Genomic DNA, 21,379 nt, shown 5'->3' with positions numbered 1-21,379 from the left:
TCAGAGGGTAATGGTGAGGAGTCCCTGGGTCCTGCTCCCCATCACCACCCCTGCTAATACAGCTGGGCCTCCCCACCCAGCCTGAAGCAGGCAGTTATCAGGATGTGAGGAGGGAGTGGCCAGGACCCTTCCAGAAGGTGCCTTGCTCCTGTCTGGTCTGTGCACAGGCATACCTCTGTCAGTCCTTTGGATCCCCACAGGATTCCCAAAACCCTCAAGGAAGATCAGGAGACAGTGGGGTCTGAAAGGTATCAGAGTTGGGGACAACGAGTCTGAGCCTCTTACCTCCTTATCCAGAGATGCCTCGAGGTGCAGGGGCTTGTCCGACATGAGGAACTGCCTGGTGGTCTCGGCTGTGGGCTGAGGGCCAGGCCTCTCTGGGGCATACTGAACCTTCCGGATGACTAGCCGCACAGAATTCCTAAGGAAGACGTGTGGGGAGAAAGACAGTCACCAGCCTCCACGCTCTCGTCTCCGAGGTACCTACATCTCTCTCCTGTTCAACAGGCCTGCCAACCACAGAGGTTAGCCTGGAGGGCTTGTTGCCATGCGACCCCACTCCAGCCTCCTCCACTCTGTCCCTGGGCAACCCCGCAGCATCACTTCATCAGATCCATGTTCCGGTACCCAGCACAATGGTAAGAATGGGACTGTGTTTTGCTTCTCACACCGTCTGTCTCCTGAAGCTGCCTGAGGACGGAAGCCTCTTGTCTAACTTGTCCACTACCACAGTCTCAGCACATGCGGCTGTGAGGGCCGCCTGGCGGCCTTATCTGTTAAAGACCTGCTACGTGGAAATACGCAGATTGGACAGGCCCCCGTCGGAGGTGGAGGATTTCATTACAGGATGTAGACTCAGCCAGAGAGGTGCAGGACAAGGAAGAGGTGACTCGGAGAAACCCACCAAGAAGACCGGCTCAGTGGAGGTCCCAGGGCTTAGGGTAGAAGCAAAAGTGGACTGCACTGCTGAGGGACTCGGCTGCACACTACCTCAGGGGCATGCTGGGAATACCAGCACCCTCATTTCTCCAACAAGCTACCTCCATTCCCTGGAACCTGAGAGTCTCGGCGGCACACCTAGCTCTCTTCTTATTAACCACATGGCCTGAGGAAATTACCTCCCCGTGCCTCAGTTTCTTCATCGGTAAAACAGCCTCAACCGCACTTACCCCTCAGGGCCGCTGGAAGGGTTAAAGCAATCCACATCTGTCCATCACTCTGGACATGGCCAGAACCAACTAAGCGTTTGAGAACTGACAGCTCCTGTGTCAATCTTACTAGTGAGTCTTGGGAGCAGACTTAAGATGGCCCACAGGAGAGGGTGAGGGTGGTGACTCTCAAGGTCGCCTGCTGTTCACTGTTCCGCTCAAGAGCCCGCCCATATTCCACAACGCTGTTAGGTCCCCTTCATCTCAGGTCTTAAGGGGAGAGTTGGGACAGAGATGCAAGAGAGAAGAGTCTAATCCACCCCTCCGACCCCTGCACGGGAGCTGCCAAGCTGCAGCTTGAAATGCTTGTGATAAACCTAGTCGCCACCAGGTGGCAACCCCGTCCCTAAAGAGGCTGGTGGACATCCCTCAGCTGACCGGTCTAGCAACTGGACTTAGAAGGCAGGGGCGTGAGAGTCCTGTGTCCTGAACCCCAGGGAGGGCAGCCATGAGACGTCAAGGCCGGCTGCTCTGTCCTCTCTCTGTCCAGCACTGCAGGGGAATGTCCCATCTCTGAGCCACACTTTCTCCACTTCCCTTCCTTGCTCAGATCCCTCCACAACACACAGGCTCTGCTCCTGCTCTCAGTGGGCAAGCCGGGGAGTGTGGACAGCCTGGGCACACTCTATGCACTGTCGAAAGTTAACTGCAGTCTGGAGGGTTAAGACAGCGGTAGGGATGTGAGGGAGGACTAGCTCAGACCCCTCAGACCACCTCCTCCAGGAAGCTCTCCATGACCTGACAGCCTTCCAGACCCTTCCCACAGCGCAGCCCCTCCTCATTGGTCCTCTTTGGACTTTCCCCTCCTGCCCTTCCTCCCTTCTCCCACCGGCATCCTGCCCACCTTTTGTGGATCTTCTCCTCCAGGTTCTCGGCACAGAAGGCTTTGACTTCATAATCCACACCACAGGCCTGTGTAGGAAGCCGTGCTGATCCCAGGGTATTGGGGAGTCGAGGTCCCAACCACCCTTCCCATCTTACAAGCCAGAATGCTGGGTGAGAAAATAAACTTCTGCCTCTTAGGGGCTCCTTGATATGGATCTGAAACCCTGGAACCAGTGTTAACCTTGTCCCGATGCTGCCCCTGACCCAGGACCTTCCACTGGAACTGCTCCAGCGAGTCCACCAGCCAACCCCAATCACTCTTGGGACTCCGGCTTCGGTCAGGACAGCCATCAGCAATGTGAAGACCCCCATACCGAGTGTCACAGGGTCTTCCACTCTCTAATAATATGAGGGCGCATGTTCACTGTCTCTGCTGTGAGGATGAGAGTGTGAACTCTCAAGTCCGGGGCCTGGGATGCTGCAGCTCTGACTCCTCCCCCAGCTTCCATGACCCCCAGCTGTAAAACAGCAGCAATCCCATCCCCAAACAAGGCAGCTAGGCACTATGTGACGCCACATGTAGGTACTCAGAATCTGCTGGTCCTGTGCAACCAATACCAGAGCCAGCAAGAGTGACTCATGGGAGTCTATGACGCATCACCGAATGTGGGGGCGAGGCCAGCCTGCATCTGCAGCCTTGTCTCAAGGGACTGAAGGTCCAAGGGATATCAGCCAGGCCTAGGCCCAGGCAGGGAGGTTCCAGACGTCCACTACTCTATGGGGACAAAACCAGGGCTCTGGGGGCACGAGAGCCTAGAACAAGAGAGATGGTCCCCTTGGAATGACCTACCTTCCCTGTGTCCTCCGGCCCTGGCTGCAATGTCACCGAGCATGGAAGGTTTGGAGGGATCTGTTCAGGAGACAAATACAATGAGCTAAACTTTCACCTCGGCCTTGTCTTTCCCTACACACCTCTCTCCTACACACCCACCAGACCAAGTCCCCGGAGGACAGGCCATCTCTTCTCTGTCAGACTAGGAAGCCCCGAAATAGACTTTTTCTCTCCTGGTCCAGCCATATCACACTCTGCTGCACACAGGGGCAGGGGCAGACTGGGGGGTGGGAGGAGATAAGAATCTGAGTGTTCTTCACCTAAGAGCTCAGCTCAGCCCCACCCCAGAATCATGGAGTCTTGAAAACACGAAGATGTGAACTCCAGAAGCATGGAGTCTTGGAATGGTAAGGAGGCATGACAGAGGGATCAGCTGGGCATGTGGGCAGCCTGTCTGCGGGGAGGGCCAGGCGGGACTCCCTCCTTCACCGCAACCACCCCGGCCTTCCTTTCTCTAATAACTGAAATGCAGGAGGGCCAGAAGAGCAGCCTAGAGGTCAAGGTGACCTCTCCACAGTGGTCAGAGATAAGACACATAGCAGGTAATGTAAGTGATGGGACCCGGGTACCAATTGGGTGAGTCAAAGCAGCTGCCCCCCCTCCCACTGCCTTCCCCATGTGCCTGCCCTGAGTGCATCCCTGGGGTGACGACACTTTTGGACTGCAGGTGGAGAAGGAGAGCTGACCTCAAAGGTAAAGGGGTAGGCATGCTCGCCCAGCTTCTTGATGAGCCGCTCCTGTAGCCGAGTCAGCGGCTTCTTGTCCTCAGGGGCCGGTGGGAAGGACTGCACGTTGGCCACAAACAAGTCTTTGCGAAAAGTCAGACCCAAGACATCCAGGTCTTCCCGGCCATACCGGAAGGCGCAGGTCAGCGTCACGTAGACTGTGAGGAGCAGGGGCACTGAGGAGGGGCCTGGGAGGGCAGCACACAACCCCCCCAGAGCTCCAGCTGCAGCCCTGGGGTTTGGCCCACTGGAGGCTATCAGCCTGTCCCAGGTTCAAGCGGGGTGGGCACACTGGCTCTCTGACACAGGGCGCCTTCAAGGGCAGCCTTGATGCAGCCTCTTAGGAAGGGGCCTCCTTCCGGGCAGTTCTGCCCTCCTCCGCTCACTCCAGCCCAGGAGTACGGAGGGGCAGGAGGATAGTCAGGCAGCCTGGCGGCTGTGGTGGTTGGATTAGGCTGGCGGGCTTAGGAGAGGGGCGGAGGACAGCCTAGAAGGGAAGCGTACAGAAGGCTGTGTCTAAAAGGCGTGGGATCTCAGCCCAGCCTAACCCTAACCTTGTGCACAGACCTCCTCACCTTTAACATCTATGAAATGGGAGCCTCTCTCCTGCTCTGCTGTCATCCTCCCTGTGCCAGGCCTTGCTGTCTTATTGATGGGACAGGGCATAAGTTCTCCCATGGCGGGCATGAGGCAGGGCTGCTCTGGGCCAGAGGCCAGAGTTCTTACTACAGTATGCACTGGGGCATTTATGCATGTAACCACAGGATGGACAGGGAGAAGCCACGGGAGGCCACCAGAGAGCAGAGGATGAGGAGCCCCCGGCATACTGTGTGAGTAAGAGGAACACAGCTTACCTCGCCTTTCCTTGAGATATTCAGGATCCACCAGGACCACACCATCTGGGGGAGACAAGGCACAGAGTCCCCCAACTTGACCTTTTCAACCCAGGCCCCAAACATCCACTCAAACCAAACCCCAAAGGTAATAAGTAGGACACATGGTCTTTGGGTACCACCCTCTGCAGGATGCGTACCTCCTGTCAGAGCCCTTGACACCTCTACAGGAAAACACAGCTCCAGTCACACATTATAGAACAATGTTTCAAAGAACATTATGTATTAGGTGGCCCCATACTGCCTAGGGACATCATGGTGATTTTAGTTTGTGTAAGCACACTATGTCCTGCACACAATGACAAACCCACATAAGGACAATTCTCAGAATTGCCATCATTAAATAACTAATCTCGCCAAGAGGCTAACTATGGTAAATGGCCTTGAGTCATGTTAGGTTAGCTTGGTAATAAACAGAGTCTGCACCAGGCTTAGGAACAGTGAGATTTTTCAGAGCTCCCTGGATATCGTGAGGAGTGGGGGGTGTCTATGATCAGTAGCTCTCAAGGCTCATGTGAGGACAGGTGGGTGGTCTGTGTCCAGGTGCACATGGGTAAATTCTGTCACATATGGAAGTATTCGGACAGCCCCTGGCATGTGTGGGCATGACTGTCACAGTTTGGATCTGAAATGTCCTCCAAAGGCTGGTGTATTGAAGGCTGGTCTCCAAAGCAACAGTGTCTGCCTTTGGGGAGTGACTGGCTCATGGAGGACCTAACCCATCAGCGAATTCACAGCTTAATGAGCTACTGGGAGGCAGTGGGAACTTTAGGAGGAAGAATGCCAGTCAGTGTGCCAGGAGGCATCTATTTGGTTCCTAGTCCCTCCTCCCTGCTCTGCTTCCTGGTCACTGTGAAGGAAGCAGCTTCCTTCCTCCACACGGCCCCTGTCATGGCGCTCTGCCTCACTGCAGTGCCACAGCTGAGGACTGTGGCCTGAACCCTCTAAAGTCATCTCCCAAATAAGTGAACATCTCGTCACAGTGATAAAAGTGACTCACACAGTGGAGAGAAAGAGAAGCACCTTAACACCGTTCACAAGGCCTGTCCTTGGGAGCAGAGCATCTGGCAGGACACAGAGGAGGAGCTGAGTGTCCCAGGAGGCTAGGAGGAGCATTGTCGCAAGGATCATCTCTGTCTGGCATCCCCAGACAGACAGACAGACAGACACACAGACAGACACACAGACAGACAGACAGACAGACACACACACACACACACACACACACACACACACACACACACCACGTACCCACTCCCATGCTATCCCTATAACTGACCACTCAGACTATCTCAAGAAACAGACAGTGAGTACCTTAGTCCAAGGTCATAGGGTCGTCTAAACAGGGATATCCCCAATCTATCCTCAGGGTCCCCCAACCCCCATGCATACTTTTCCATCCATGATGGACATCACCTCTGTGCCATGTCCTGCACTGACTGGAATCCTGGGACTCAGCTAGAATAAATACAATGTCCCAGTGAAGGGATTTGCTCCTGCCAGTGGTACTTCCTCAGTGGGGTTGTGGGGAGGGTGACTTGGAGCCAGGCTCTATAGGACAGGGAAGCGTCGCTCACTAGATGACCAAAGGACAAGACAAGATAGCCAGAAGGAACAGTTCAGCTCTGTGGCCTGTCTGGTAGGAGAGGATTCCCAGAGCTGGTGGCACATGCCCCATCAACTGGTCCTGGGCCCTGGACTAGCACCAGGTCCCCACCCCAGATGGGAAGGTGAAGGACAGGAAAACAGGACCAGTTCAGAGAGAGGGCAACGTCCTACACAGAGGGCTTCTTCATGAGGCACATGGCCAAACCTGGACAGTGACCTAGGAACTCACCGGGTCCTCAGGTCCCGCGGGGAGCCTGGCATGAAGTAGGTCCCCTCTGGTGCCAACGTATCTACTGAGGACCTGGCTCCCTCCTTCTCTAGCCCTTCCACAGCCTCTGCTGCTCCTTCTAGGGTTACGTTCAATACTGGCCCACAGAGAACTCTCTGGAGTCCACTGCCTGAAGCCACGCACAGGTGAACCCCGGATGAACTGCAGGCCCAGTGCCTCAGAGAAGCCAGTTCTGAAGAAGATGCAAATGGTGGAGCATCAGAAGACCTACACCCTGTTCCCAGGCAAGGCTGGAGAGGAGGAGTGGGTGGCCCTGTCCCAGGTCATAAAAGAAGGGGGCTGGAATGAAGCCAGAATCAGCAGCTTGCAGCCCTGCCCAGGGCCCCTGCTTACAGTCACAGGGTCTTTTCTCTGATGAGCTAAAACCTGCTGCTCTGCTCTGTCCTCGTGACTCTGGAACCACAAGGGTCCCTCTTAGCCCAGGGCAGTGCACAAGAACATAGCAACTTCTCTAGGACACCTCCCAAGTCACACACCCCAGTTTCTTCACCTGGCCCTGGCCTCAGTTTACATCACTCTGGTGTGTTCATGACCATCTTTAAAAAAATAATAATGGTGATAATTGAAACTCTCCGGCCTCAGTGCTTCCATTTGTAAACCAGGGTGATTCTGGACCTCCCTCACCCAAAACGAAAAGAGGCTTGAGGCCAATGTCTTTCTATAGAAGCAGCTGTTCTGAGCGTGGGCAATTCACTTCCACAGGGTCATTTAGCATTGTCCTACCTGCGGTGGTGGTAGGTGTAGTCCTGGTACCTATTGGGCAGGGCCAGGGATGATGGCAAATATCCTGCAGTGTACCAGGCAGATGCCACCAACAAAGAATAATCCAACCCAAGATGGCAACAGTTCCAAGGGCAAGACACCCTGAACTCAGCCAAGACCTTAGGAGCTGATCTCAGCTGTGACTCAGCCTCTCCGGCAGAGCCCCACTTAAGTGAGGACAGCCCCTCTTTCCAAAATCCTGAGAAGAATTTCCCCAGGAGATAGCAGAGCAAGGAGCTAGAATGCAGCAGACCCTTCGACTCACTAGCTGTGTGACCTGGAACAAGTCGCTGAGCCTCTCTGTTCCTCAGTCTGTCTGTCCAGAAAGCAGGAGATACTGCTGCTGCACACTAAGCCTTATATAAGCTGTGGCAGCTGCTGTCCATCAGGGCCTCCTTCCAGCCTTGGAGCAGTCAAAGAGGACTCTCTCTCTTGACTAGGGAGGAGCTGCCCAGAAAGAAGCTCGCTTCCTGAAGCAGGAAGCCATGTCCATCCATCCTGGGTATCAGGCCCTGGTGGAGATGGGGCCCTTCCCTAGCCCACTTCCCAGCACTCACCCACAGGATCCACGAGGTCAATGTGGTCCACGAAGTCCCGCTTCCCCAGGTAGACAGTGAGCTGGAGGAGAGAGGCACAAGAAGATTAGTGGCTGTGGGCCAGCATGACACAGGACGCCGATGCCTAGACACATTCTTAACCCTTCCTGGAATCACAGCAAGATGTGGCCCCTCAAACCTAATATTAATATACCTAATATTAACGATAGTAGACCTCTGAAAAATGTTTAAACAGCTCTGCCTCCCAAACCCCTATGAAAGAGTTGGTATTCTTCCCCTTTTACGGACCAACATACTGAGGCCGAGGGAGGTCTTCAAGCCAAACCCCCCTGAGGAGTCGGAGGGAAAACAGATCAAAACAGGAAAGCAGGGCATCCTGAGGAGGGTTGGTGAGCAGGCAAGCAAGCCGTGTGCTCAGTGCGGGTGCTGAGGCTGGCTCTGGGATCTTCAGCTCTGCCTACCCTGCACCAGGCCGGGAGCTACTCACATGAGGATGTTTCTTCTGGGGCACTGAGGAATCAGGGAGCTAGCTCCCTACCCAATCACCAGCCAGCAAGGAGGAGCCCTGAGCCAGCTAGAGCTCCAATGACTCAAAACTGAACTGAGAGCACCATCCTAGATGGCCCTGCTCCTCAGCCTCCCCATAATCCTGACCGTTCTACTCCATCATATTCCTCAAGGGAGACCACATCAGTCCCTTTGACATTCTGCGGCCTCCAGCTGCTCCCATCACCTTTTAGCCACACCTAAAATGCAAATTAAGCAAGCAGCCTTTTCAGACAGCTGCGCCTTCCTGAAAACTCTTTCACCATTTCTCTGTGCCTGCAGGGAAGGATGACAGGTGGATTTCATTCTAAATACCAAATCTAATTGAATGGTCTAGAAGGCCTGGGGCCCTGGATTGCCAAGGAATCCAAGATAGGGCGGATCTTGGCTCAGCAGGAAAGGTTAAAAGATGATTAGTGATGTCTGCTATGGACTCCAAATGGAGATAGAGATGTGCACAAGGCAACCCAGGTGTGTGAGCTGCTGAGCTTGCCCACAGGACACCTGCCATGGGTCCTGTGTCATCCTCAACTCTGCTCCTTCCGCTTGCTTGGAGGCTCACTAGCCCGGATGTCCCACACTTCCTTGATTTTATCCTCCACCCTTTAGTTCCCCCTTTCCACTTAGCTTTGCCTAGAATGGTGTCACCTCCAGAGGAAGCCATGGTTGACACACACATCCCAGGCAACGTCTTCCAGTCCCTGGGCATCCCAGGATCTCACACTTGGCATTTCGTGTGAGATGGTCGATTTCTGCACTGTGAGCACCGCGTGCACCTCTCTTATCTCAGTACTCTCCCGACCCCCAGCAGGCCCAGCCCAGACCTGGCAGAGACGTCAGTACAGCCTGTTTGCTGAACAGGGTAAAACAGGATACAGTCTGCAGCCTGTGCAAGCAAGCAAGCAAGCAAGCAGCCTGGGCCCTGGGAGCCCCTGGAGGAAGATGGACGAGGTGACACCATGACCTCTCACACCAGGGGACTTGATGGCATCACAGTGGCCAGCTTGTCTCAGTTTCTCATACTCACGCTGATGTCTCTTCAGGACAGTCCAGTCCATCTCTCCCCAGCTGGGGCTCCCTGAAGCCCACAGAGAAGGTTTCCAGGGAGCCCCCCACACCTCCCCACGCACCCCATTTGGATTGGGGGCTCCTGAGGACAGAGCTGTGTCAACCCCAGACAGCTAGCAGTGCCTGTCTCTCCCTGGAGACGCCGCTTCCTTTCCTAGTCCAGAGAGGCGCCCGGAGTGTGGGGACAGTGAGGAGCCAGCACACACCACAGACTCACCTTTCCATTGGGGCTTGCCTTCTTGAACACTCTGTGGAGAGAAAGAGAGGCGAAGCCAGGGTTAATGGATTCTGCCCGGCCAATCTCTTGCAGGCGACCCTTAGGCAGGGCCATAGGTGACGGCCTTGAGTGGCATCCGGGCACCAGCAAAGGCTCAGAGCAAGACAGCGTCCATCCATCCTTCTACCTCTCCTAGGATGATGCCAGGCGCCTGCAGCCCTCCTTCGGTCCTTCCGAGTGGACTGAGGGAGACTCTCAAGTTCACCCAGCTCATGTACAGGAAACCCTCGAGTGCCCACAAGGTCCCAGGGATCTGACCTCGCCTCTTCCCCTCCCTGCGCCCCCGCCCCCCGCCACGCTCCCTTAGTCTCCAGGCTCACTGCTCTCCAGCCTCTGTTCCTTGCTGTTCCTTATGCACCAGGTGACTCCTCAAAGTTCCCCTAACCTACTCTCTCACCCGGGACACTCTTCCCAAACATCCACTCTCCCAATCCCGCTGCTGTCAAGGCCGGCCATCCCGTCCCCCAGTCCTCCTCTCGATTCCGTCTTCCTTTCTTCCCAGCAACCCCTGAGACGCCACACACTCTACTTCTTGCCCCACCTGTCTGCTGGCACGCGTGCTCTACCACGGGGGACTCTCTCCTGTCCACGGGTGCATCCCAAACACAAGGGCACACCTCCCTATCGTTCCACAGACATGTGTTAAACGACAGCAGACGGTAAGAACTCCATAAACACTAGTTGAAACAGATAAACAAACGAACCGACCCCTTGTGGCTTCACTGAGAGACAGAGGCACAGGAAAGTGTGGTGGGGGGGGACGACACGCCTGTGCTCACACAGCAGGCGACTGGGCGGGAGGTCAGATGGTAATGTAGTTCCCTAGAGCTTGAAGAGTGCCCCTGGCCTTCCATGGCAACCCTTTCCCCCTCCCAGAGCTGGGTCTGGGAGTCTGAGTCTCCCTCACCTACATGCCATCAGCCGGTAGACAATTTCTCAGCCGCTATTGGGGAGAAGCGGAAGAAAAGGAAAACTAGCGAGCCGGGGATGAGGAGAGGGATGGAAAGAAGGAGGGGAGGGGTGTGAAGAGAGGAGAGACAGAGATACAAGTATGAAAATAACAGATGAACAAGAGACGGGAGGAACAGAGAACCAGGGAAAGACAGAGAAAGCCTGAAGCGGAGAGATGGGACAGACCCAGAAAGATGAATCAGCTCCACCACGCTCAGCGGGGTATGCCCCAATCCTTCCCAGAAGGCGATCAATCGGCAGGCATCCAGGCCTGTGACTGTGGGGTCTCCACAGCCTTGGCCCGGCCTCGCCTCCCTTCTGGGGCCCGGGGAATATTGACAGGTCTGGGTGTTGCTTGCAAAGGAGTTTGGCCCAGCATCTCCCCCAAGGCTCCCCTAGGGGCCCTAAGAGCTTCTTCTCCTCATTATTATTTATCAGTGTTGGGAGTGTGAAGACGCCACAACTGGCCTGGGTGTGATAATTGTTAAAGTAAGGAAAAAATGCAGAGCACTCAGTCTGAACAGGCAACTCCAAGCTAGGAGCTCCACGTTCCTGGAAGCCAGAGAAGAGACCACCCTGTAGCTTCCAAGCCTCGCTCACCTCCAGCCCTTGGTAGCCCGGGCTCTGAGGGAAAGGCAAGATCTCATACCCAGACAGCATAAACAACCAAGGGAGGGAAAAGGCTGCTGAGAAGGTCGAGAGACACCGAGGGCCATGAGGAACAACGCCCACCAAACAGAAAGGGAGGGGAGGCGAAGCTCTGGCGAGCCGCTAATTATTTCTCATAGTAGAATGTGTATTCTAACTCCCGCTCCACAGAGAATTAACCGGAGGCTCCAGGCAGTGCATTAACTGGCCCGGGAGCACAGCAAACAAGGGACCAGGTCAGGACCCAGCCCCGCTTCTGATGGGGCCTCCAGGGACCGGTGCCTTCATCCAACCCACTGTTTCCTACATCCATGTTTCAAAAGGGCAGGAAGAACAGACGGGAGGGGAGGGCAAGGGGAATAAAGGAAAGGTGACAGGGGTGAGGGGCAGAGTGGGGGTGATGAGGGGCAGGAAGCACAGCCATGCATGGGGAATGTCCTGCTGCCACCTTAGTCAGCACCCGGGGCCACCTCCTTCAGGAAGCCCGGACTCTTGTGGCTTCCTCAAACAACACGAGCAGCTGCCCGGTTCTCCGTTCTCCTCCGCTGCTGTCTGTGATTCCCCACTCACGCCTTTAAGTACTTTTCCCAGGACAGTGCTGATCCCGGGCAATCCCACTTCAAAGACTCAGAAACTGAGGCTCGAAGAGGTCACCCCCGAGGCTCAGCCAGTCCATCACATAGCCAACCAAGCACCACCACTCAAAACTCCACCCACTTCTTGCCCCCAATACTGTCGGAAAAGAGGCTCCACAGCGTATTTTCAGTCTCCACAACCCCACATGGGCAACACCACACGGACCTCTCTGCCTGTGGCGGGCACCAACGTAACCTAAGCCCATGACCCCAGCCAGCCTCGCAGGGCGGCGCAGCTGCATCTGGTTCACCCCAAACCCTGCCTGCGCTCTACAACCTGAGCCTCAGTCACAGCTGGGTTCCCCCAAAGAGATAGACAAGCAGTGTCCTTCCTGGTTAAGGCTCGGGATAGCTCGAGAGAAAGAAAAGAAGGTCCTAATAAGGAGGCCGAAATCTCACGGGAAGGACGAGCAGGCAGGATGCGCTGGGGCTGGAGCTGGGAATGGGGACGCCATCGGAGCCTCAAGCCGGAGCTCCCTGTCTCCACCGCTCCTTCTGGGGCTGCAGGTCTTCCTGGCTGCGAGGCTGTCTGTGCGGCTGCTCCATTGTCTCTGTGGACCAGCGCGCTCCGCTTACTCAGGGATTTTTCTGTTCCTCCATCCTTTGGGCTCGCATGTGACTCACACTCCAACCCTGTTTCTACCCTGCCTCTCACTCAGCTTCCCGCTGCTAACTGACTGAATGGCCCAATTCCAAATTCCCAAGAGAGGAATCTGATTGGTCAGCTTTGATTAGGCATCCCACCCCCTGGCCCAATCACCTGTGTCCAGGACTTCGCCTGTGGTCCATGAAGCATGAACAGAAGAGGCTCTAGAGATTAGTATGTCCAAACCAGAGGTTGCAATTCTCTGGTTGATTAGGAAGTCTACTTCAAATATTAGGGGATGAGGAGACGGCTCAGTAGACAAATCTCCTGCCTCACAAGCATGAGGACCTGAATTTGGATCCCCAGTACCCACATAAAAGCTGGATATGGCAGTGGGCACCTGCAACCCCAGCACTGGGGAGGCAAAGATAGGCAGTTCCTGGAGGGTTCTCTGGCCACACAGTCTGGCCTACATAAAGAGCTCTGGATTCAGAGAAAGCTCCATGATTAATGAGAGACCCTGTTTCAAAAACTAAGGTGAAAAATGACGGGAAGACACCCATAGTTGACCTCCAGCCCCCACATTCACACACTCACACACATGTGCACAGACGCACACAGTACACACATACACAGAGATCTTTTTTTGAGGCAGGGTCTTACTATGTAGTCCTGGCAGGCCTGGAATTCACAATACAGACTCACAGTGATTCTCCTGCCTCTGCCTGCCAGGTGCTGGGATTGAAGGTGTGCATTCCTATGCCTGACTATATTTGAGGGTTGTTTGTTTGTTTGTTGTTTGTTTGTTTTCAAGACAGGGTCTCACAATGTAGCTCTAGATGTCCTGAAACTCACTGTGTAGACCAGACTAGCCTCAAACTCAGAGATCCTCCTGCCTCTAACTCCTGGATGTCACTATACTCAGCTTTATTTTTTGTTTTTTGTTTTTTTTAATAAAATGGAATGGACTACAATATAGAAACGTGCTACAGGCAGCAAAGATGTAATGGATACTCCTATGGGTACCACCAGGATTCTGATTCCCTGAGGCTGGATGTATGGAATACCAAGCATCTCCCTTCCTGTGGAGTTAGACACCACCCTGTGGCTTATTCTGACCAATGACATAGGAGTACATTGAAATGCCACATGCCACTTCCAGCCAGATGCTCAGAAGGGGGATGTCCATGGGTCCCCAAACCCCTCATACTCATTTTCTGTAGCTGCCATTACAAAGTTCCACACATTCAGTGGCTTCAAACAACACAATTATAGTTCTGTGCTTCAGGAGTTCAAGGTGGGCCTCCCTGGGCTAAAATGAAGGGGTCAGCAGCCCTTGGTTCCTTCTGGAGGTTCTAGGGGCAAATCTGCTCCCTACTCTCTCTGGCTTCTAGAAGGCTCCTCCCTCCACCCTCAAGCCACTGAAAGAAGGTAGGCTAAATTCTACTGCATCACTCAGATCTGCCCTCCCTTTCCTTTTCAAGACAGTTGAGATGTCCCGGGGCCCATCTGGGTGATCCAGAATGATCTCTCTATTTTAAGGTCATCAGATTAGCAGCCTGAAGCCCATCTGCAGCCATCATTACCCACCGCCACACAGCACACATTCAGAGGCTCCAAGGAGCAGGACCCGGACATCTTGGGGCAAAGCATTTTTGCTTTGCCTGTCACACTGTCTTTCTTCTGTTGCTAAATTCAGCCGTGTGCTGGATTCTCCACTACATGGCCATCCAGACAGAGAGGCTTGGGTCTTGTCAGATATATGATTTTAACATTTGAAATCCTGAGCTGGGTGATGGTGGCGCAGGCCTTTCATCCCAGCACTTGGAGGCAGAGGCAGGTGGATCTCTGTGAGTTTGAGGCCAGCCTGGTCTACAGAGTGAATTCCTGGACAGGCTCCAAAGCTGCACTGAGAAATCCTATCTCAAAAAAAAAAGAAAAGAAAAGAAAAGAAAAGAAAAGAAGAAAGAAAGAAAGAAAGAAAGAAAGAAAGAAAGAAAGAAAGAAAGAAAGAAAGAAAGAAAGAAAGAAAGAAAGAAAGAAAGAAAAAGAAAAATTTGAAACCCTGAGGCATTTGTTACTGCAGCAGACCAGCTGGAACCTGACACACAGAATGCCTATGGTAAACCGACCCTAAAATTCACAGGGGAATGCCAGGGAGCAGACTTGCCAAAATAATCTTGAGAAGAATAGACAAATTAGGAAGGCTTGAACTTCTCAATTTCCAAACTTACTGCAAAGATACAGTGATAAAGAGGGCTAAAGAGATGCCTCAGTGGTTAAGAGCACATACTGCTCTTCCAGAAATTCTGAGTTTAATCCCCAGCACCCAGATCATGCAGCTCACAGCCACCTGTGACTCCAGTTCCAGGGGTATCTGACTCCTCAGGCCTCTCCAAGTACCTGCACACATGTACACAGGCAAAAACATAATTAACAACAATAAATTATTTTAACAATAGAGTGATTAAAGTCGTATGGTACTGATGACATACAGATCAATAAAAGATAATTAACAGTACAGAAATAAACCCATATATTTATGGCAATTTATATTTATTTATATTCAAATCATGGCATCTTTTATGATTTTTGACAAGAGAGCTAAGATAAGGTGGTGAAGAGAAAGAACAGCCTTTCTGTCTGTCTGTCTGTCTGTCTGTCTTCCTTCTTTCCCTCCTTTCTTCCTTCCTTCCATCCTTCCTTCCTTTTTTCCTCTGTATGTATCTTAGGCTGGTCTCAAACTCCGGGTCCTTGTACCTCAGCTTTATAGGTGTGAACCACTACACCCGCTAAAATAGTCTTTTCAACAAATAGCAGAGGGACTAGATGTCCACATGCAAAGAAATGAGGTGAGGCCCCTATCTCACACCATACACAAAATTGGCTCAAAATGGACCAAAGATTCGAATGTAAAAGCTACTGCCATGAGACTATTAAAGAAACTATTAAGTATGTAAATCTTCATATCCCTGAATTTGGCAATAATTTTGTTTTGTTTTTCAAGACAGGGTTTCTCCGTATAGTCTGAGCTGTCATGGAACTCACTTCATAGACCAGGCTGGCCTTGAACTCAGAGATCCACCTGACTCTGCCTCCCGAGTGCTGAGATTAAAGGGTTGTGCCAAATTATCACCCAGCAGGCAATAATTTCTTAAATCTGATACCAAAGTCACAAGCAGCTAAAGGAAGGAACACTAAAATAAATATTTATGCTAAAGGAGTTACTATCAAGAAAGCAAAAGAGAGCTGAAGCAATGGATCTGTGGCTGGGGTCACTTGCTGCTCTCGCAAGGGACCTGAGTTTGGTTCCCAGCACCCACAGTTTGGCAGCTCACAATCACCCATAATGTCAGTTCCATGGGATCTAGTACCCTCTTCTGACCTTCAGGAGTTCATGTGTGTGTGGATGTGTGTGTGGATGTGCGCGTGCGTGTGCACACACATACACACACACACACACACACACACACACACACACACACACACACACACACCAATCAATCAGTGCTAATCCCTCACACCCACTAAGATGACTACAACAAAGAAGGACGATATAACTGAGGTGACAAGACCCTGGAGGAAGTGGAACCCGTGTGCATTGTTGGGGACATAGGGTGGCCAGCAGTGCAGCCTCTTTGGAAGACAGACGACTCCTCCCAAAAGCTAAACTGAGTTCAGATGTGACCCATGTGGTCCACTCCTGGGTACAGACCCAGGAAAGCAAAAAACATCTTTAAAAGGTTTACCCCTGGATGGCCACAGTAGCATCCTTTAACGCAGCCACAAAGAGGGAGAACTGCCTGGTTGATGATAAAGTGAGTGTATATTTTAAATGCGGCAGACAGCTACAGTGGAATATTATTCAGCCACAAAATGGGACAAAATACTGATCCATGCCACAACATAGGTGAACCCTGAAGGTAGTGTGTGTGTGGCGGGGGAGAGGCCAGGGGTCAGTTTCCAGACACAAAGGTGAAGAAGGCGGCTGAGGTCACTGGGTGTCTGAAAGATCCAGAGTATCTGGGCATAGCTGAAGAGTGTCCCCAGTGCCTGGGCAAACCCCAGAAGGGCAAGCTGAGCCAGAGAAGGAGCCATTGTTTCTGGAGAGTCATGGTCATTTCTATGTACACCTGAGTCTTAACACAGCAGGTAGGGGCCTGTGAGGGGCCTTGAGGGCCGAGCTGCGACACTTGGAACACATCCAGAAGGCAGTGGAGAGCCACGGACATTGAGAGAGAGGGAGGATGGTGGGCTGGAACCAAAGTCTGCACACAGACACACCCCTGAACTCATAGCTTCCCCCTGCATCTGCCCCTGCTCCTGCCCCCACCCCCAACCCCTCCCCAATGGCAGGACTGGCTCAGTTGGGTGAGGCAGGGACTAAGCAAGGGGGCCTTACTTCTCAGATGCGGCCGCCCTACATTCTGACCCACTTTCTTGGGTGTGAGAACAGCCATCAGGGAGCAGGGAGGCGTGAGGAGCAGGTGGCAGCGGCAGCGGAGACTCAGAGGGCCTTACGATATTCTCCCTGGGTGGAGTTGTTTGTGCCGGGCTCGTCTGCTCCTCTGCTGTCAGGAAGTAGCCGAATGGAACGCCTCACGTGCTCAGCCCACCTGCTTCTCAGGTCAGCCCAGGAGGGGAGACAGGAAATGTCACCTCATCTCACAGACCTCCCCACTGTCGGGGGCCTGAGAGGTCACAGCACAGGCCTGGTGGAGAAACCAAAGCCTGGGGGAGAAACCAAAGCCTGGGGGAAGCAGCTACTTGCACTGGAGCCAGGAAACTGGCCCCGACTTGTCACTGTGTCCCAGCCAGCCTAAAGTGAGCGCCCTGGGCTTCTGCCATCCTGCCTCCCGTTGTGGGCCTTCTCAAAACTTCAAAAGGATGCCCTTGGGCCTGACACAGTCCCTGGGCACAGAGTAATGTCTAGGAGGCCTGAGGGCTGGGTCCATGGATGGGACTCTGTCAGATTTACCTGTAATTATCCAGGCAGACAAGCCTCCAGTCTTGACTCACATAATCTCCTGGCCATGATCCGGACTGGAGAAGATTTACAGGGTAGGACCAAGCATGGGGTATGTGGACTAGACTCTGTCCCCTGGACACAGGAGAGCACAGCCCATCTTCTGGGACTCTATGTCACTGGAGGTTTTCCTTCGGAAAACCAAGGACTAATGCAAATTTTTCTAAGCTGCCTGGCATCTGAACACAATGGCACCCACAGAGGGCCTGAGCCTGCCTACCTTTCCTGAGGTTGTTAGGTAGAGGCAGAAAGGAAAGGTATCAAAAGAAAGGGTCCAGAAATTCAGGCAGGTAGACCACACCTGACTCCAGTTTTCCATCAGCTCTAAGGCTCCCTCCCCGGTACCTCCCCGGTACGGAGGGTACGGAGGACCATCCGCCCTGCACCTGGGAATAACAGGGAGACTTGAACCCTAATGTAGACTCCATAATGGGAGTGGGCATTGCTGGTAGTATACTTCCTACGGCTATCATCTTACCCTGGCCACACCAACACTCTCAGGTGAGAAAGTAACCGTCCCAGCAGGAGAGAAGACTGTTAAAGAGAATCCCATGCCATCAGACTGTGAAAACAACAGGCCCCCTTTTGGGAACAGGCCTGGGTGCCCCATGAGCCGCCAGGATACCTACAGTGTAGATGGGGTGCAAAGGGCAGACACTCCACAAACAAATCAAGTCCTCACTCACAGGCACAGTGGGAGGGTGGAAGGGAGTAGCCCCGTGTGCCCAGCCACATCAGAACCTTTCTCTCTTCCCAGGGTTGCCCTCAGCACCCACACCAGCCAGCAGGGACACCAGAGATGTTGTCTTTCTTTTCCTGTTGCTGTGATAAAATGCCCTGGCAGAGCCAACTTAAGGACAAAGAGTTGATTCTGTCTCACAGTTCAAAGGCATCATCGGTAATGACAAGGAGGTCAAGGCTTCAGGAGCCTGAGGCAGCTGCTCACATAGCAACCGCAGCCAGGAAGCAGAGGGTCAAGGATGCCTGTGCTCAGCTCACTCTGCTTTGTATACAGCCCAGGGTAATTCACTCACAGTGCACAAGTCTTACTAAACCTAATCAAGATGACCCCACACTAGTGTGCCAAACTAATCTCACGATCCTAGATATCGAGTTGCCAGCTGAGTTAACTGTCGTAGATGAAAAAGGAGGCCCGGAACTGACTCCTCCCTCCAGGCTTGTTTTCCTCTGCACACAGTTCATGCTTGAAAAATACTCTGAACGAGTGGCCAACTGAACCAGTCACAGACCAGCTCTGAGACCCAGAAACAGGGGACCTGGGCCATGCAGGAAATTAGGGTTGATGGCCCAGACGTCAGGAGGTGCCTAGCTCAGAGGGGCCAGGACCAACAGGGCACCACACACAAGACAGCTGGCCCCTTGTTTTTACACTGAGAAGTTCTTACTCTACCTTTTAAATTTATTTATTTATTTGTTTCTTTGTTTGTTTCCTTATTTATTTTTAAGGGAGGTGAGACAGTGTCTCACTCTGGCTGTCCTGAAACTCACTCTGTATCTTAGGATGGCCTTGAACTCCTGTTCCTCCAGCCTCTGCCTCTGGGATACCTGGGTGACATATATACATCCCCTTGCCTGGGGGACGATTTTATTGGAAACACTGCTCCTACTTTACTTTGATTTGCTTTGATTTTGCCAGTATGAGTGTGCAAACGTTCAGAATACGGAATAACACACTATAGTATATTAAACACAAAGACAAATTCAGAAGCGTCCCTCCCTTCCCGTTCTAGCAGTTCCAGAGATGTCACAGGGGATCCAGCAGAAAAGGCTCCTCTCTGCCTGGGGCAGCCACGCTGTGGCCAGTCAGGGAGCTGAGAGCCCTCTGCTGCCAGGGCCTCTCCGGGGACAACATCCTACCGCCTAAGGGACAGCTCTCGTCCACGGTGCCTGCAGTGAACTGGAGCTGGCTTCTCCAGATGCCTGGGAGCTGCCCAGCACCACAGTTCCGGGGATTTCTGAGCTTATTGTCACACAGCCTTCATGAGAGGTTCTAAGCTAGGAGTCAGTTTTCAGCACAGGGGACATTTGGACCATGTGGTCGTTTTTTGTTATAATTTGATTTCCAGCTGCTTGCCCTATGCACAGGGCAGACCTGTCTAGCAAAGGTTCTCACTATTAGCCCATGTCAAGAAATCTCAATCCACACTTACGACTGAGTAAATGACCTCCGAAACAAGGAAGCCATACTCAGCCCCATCCCTTCCATATCACCCTACTGGATTCCTCTTCTGTCCTTGAGGTTAGTTATGTCTACTGTGTCCTGTGGAGTGTGGTGCCTCCTGTTCAGCCCTCTCAACCCTACACCCAAGGGCAATCACGCTGGCAGCATGAACCCCACAGTGGGAGAATCTGCTCTACAGGAAAGGTAAGGCTTGAAATCCCCCGCCCCCCCCCCCCACACCTTTGTTTTCTTCCAATGAGTCAGTGGTCCTCAGGGCAACATTGGGTGTAGCCCTAAGTGAACTAGAATCCCCTCTACTCCAACTCCAGTGCAGGGGGATATCAAGGTACCAGCAGTGTGCAAGGACCAGGTCATGGTCATGTATACACACTCCATCACACATACACACAGAAACCATGCAAAGAGCAGACACTCCGACACATCCGCACAGGCACACCACACAACACACTAGCCACACCACGCACACATTGCGGACTGCTACCACACACCCTCCCTGGCAATCCCCATCCACACAGCACGTGAACACACACATGTACACCTACAGTAGTGCTCTACCGCGCAAAGGAGAAACTACAACCATGAAAAAAACCAAGGAAAGGCAGTCCCCCTGATGCCCCCACTCATCTGAACACAGTCCCTGTCCTCATCCTTCACGGTCCACCCAGCCCCCTCCTCCAACAGCAGCCTCCCAATGCAAAAGTCTCAACCTTCCCTCAGGAAGCATCAAGCTCAGATGTCCCCTTTCAGAGCCCCTGGAGGCTCTGGCCAACGATTGGTCAGTGCTGCCTCAGGTCTGGCTCTGAGTAGCTCTGGTGCTGAATTTACCTCTGCCTTTCCTAGAGCCCACAGCCATCAGCCCCCTGCAGCATCCCATCACTTGGAGCGCCTTGGCTGCCACAGACACAGCTAATCCCAAAGCTTTCTCTCCAGCTAGACCATGTTACTAGTGCTCAGGCCAGCCTTAAGCAACTCCTCCCATAATGCTCTCCCACTGTGTGCTCTGCCCTTCCCAGCCCAGCCCAGCCCAGCCCAGCCCTGCCCATCTGAGCCATCACACAGAGGATGTGCTTGCTCTGCGCACCTCAGGGATCAAGGGAAAAGTGATACAAAGCCACAGAGAGAGGAAAACAGCTGCTTCCTGGCCGGGCAGATGAGAAAAGTCTTACCCCATTTTGCAGACACAAGCCTCAAGACTCAGTGGGGCCAGAGCGCAAGCCCCGGAGGGAGCAGAGCAGAGGCAGGGTCCCTCGGTGAGACCCAGAGCTGGGGCTCTAGGCAGCCGCCGCAGCCAAGCTAGCCCTGCAGACGGCTCTCCCCAGCCCCAAATGAGGGTCAGTCACAAAGAAAAGGAAAAGGCGTTCCTGCTACGCGTCCTGTTTCCTCTCCTCCTCTGGCCTTCTTGGGCCAGAGAGAGCGGATGTCTCCGGGCTAGTAGAACTTGGCCTGTACACAGTCAGCCAGTGGTGAGGGTCTCTCTGAGCCTCCCTCTGCCTCAGCAACTCGGAATGCATGGAGATGGGTTTCTAGAGTGCCCCTCAAGTTTCTCTTCCTTGGCGAAGGGAGCCTCTATGCGTTAATCCTTTGTGAGTTAAGTCACAGGCAGCACCTGATTCTACCATGAAGACACCTCCTCCAGGAAGCCTTCCCTATTATTTTCGCTTGCTGCAGGAATCCTTCTCC

General features: G+C 53.2%; 1 protein-coding gene across 10 annotated transcripts in view; it reads right to left on the bottom strand.

Annotated features, from left to right (window-relative positions):
* Arrb1 (arrestin beta 1) overlaps nt 1-21,379 on the bottom strand; it is a 71,689-nt gene that overhangs the window by 15,478 nt on the left and 34,832 nt on the right. For 2 of the 10 annotated variants that reach the window (XM_016000728.3, XM_016000729.3), the window contains exons 2-8: nt 9,591-9,621; nt 7,760-7,820; nt 4,505-4,549; nt 3,612-3,808; nt 2,884-2,943; nt 2,053-2,120; nt 286-421 (exon numbers count right to left, since the gene is read on the bottom strand). In XM_016000728.3, the coding sequence (XP_015856214.1) occupies nt 286-421; nt 2,053-2,120; nt 2,884-2,943; nt 3,612-3,808; nt 4,505-4,549; nt 7,760-7,820; nt 9,591-9,621 (598 nt within the window). Of the gene's footprint in view, nt 1-285; nt 422-2,052; nt 2,121-2,883; nt 2,944-3,611; nt 3,839-4,504; nt 4,550-7,759; nt 7,821-9,590; nt 9,622-12,283; nt 12,565-20,865; nt 21,004-21,379 lie in introns of those variants that run through there. The other 8 variants (XM_016000726.2, XM_016000724.3, XM_016000722.3 and 5 more) reach the window with 8 other exon arrangements.

This window comes from Peromyscus maniculatus, chromosome 1 (assembly GCF_049852395.1).
Source record: "Peromyscus maniculatus bairdii isolate BWxNUB_F1_BW_parent chromosome 1, HU_Pman_BW_mat_3.1, whole genome shotgun sequence".
Taxonomy (NCBI): Eukaryota; Metazoa; Chordata; class Mammalia; order Rodentia; family Cricetidae; genus Peromyscus; species Peromyscus maniculatus.
The sequence above is the reverse complement of the archived record's forward strand: the minus strand, read 5'-3'. Positions and strand labels throughout refer to the sequence as shown.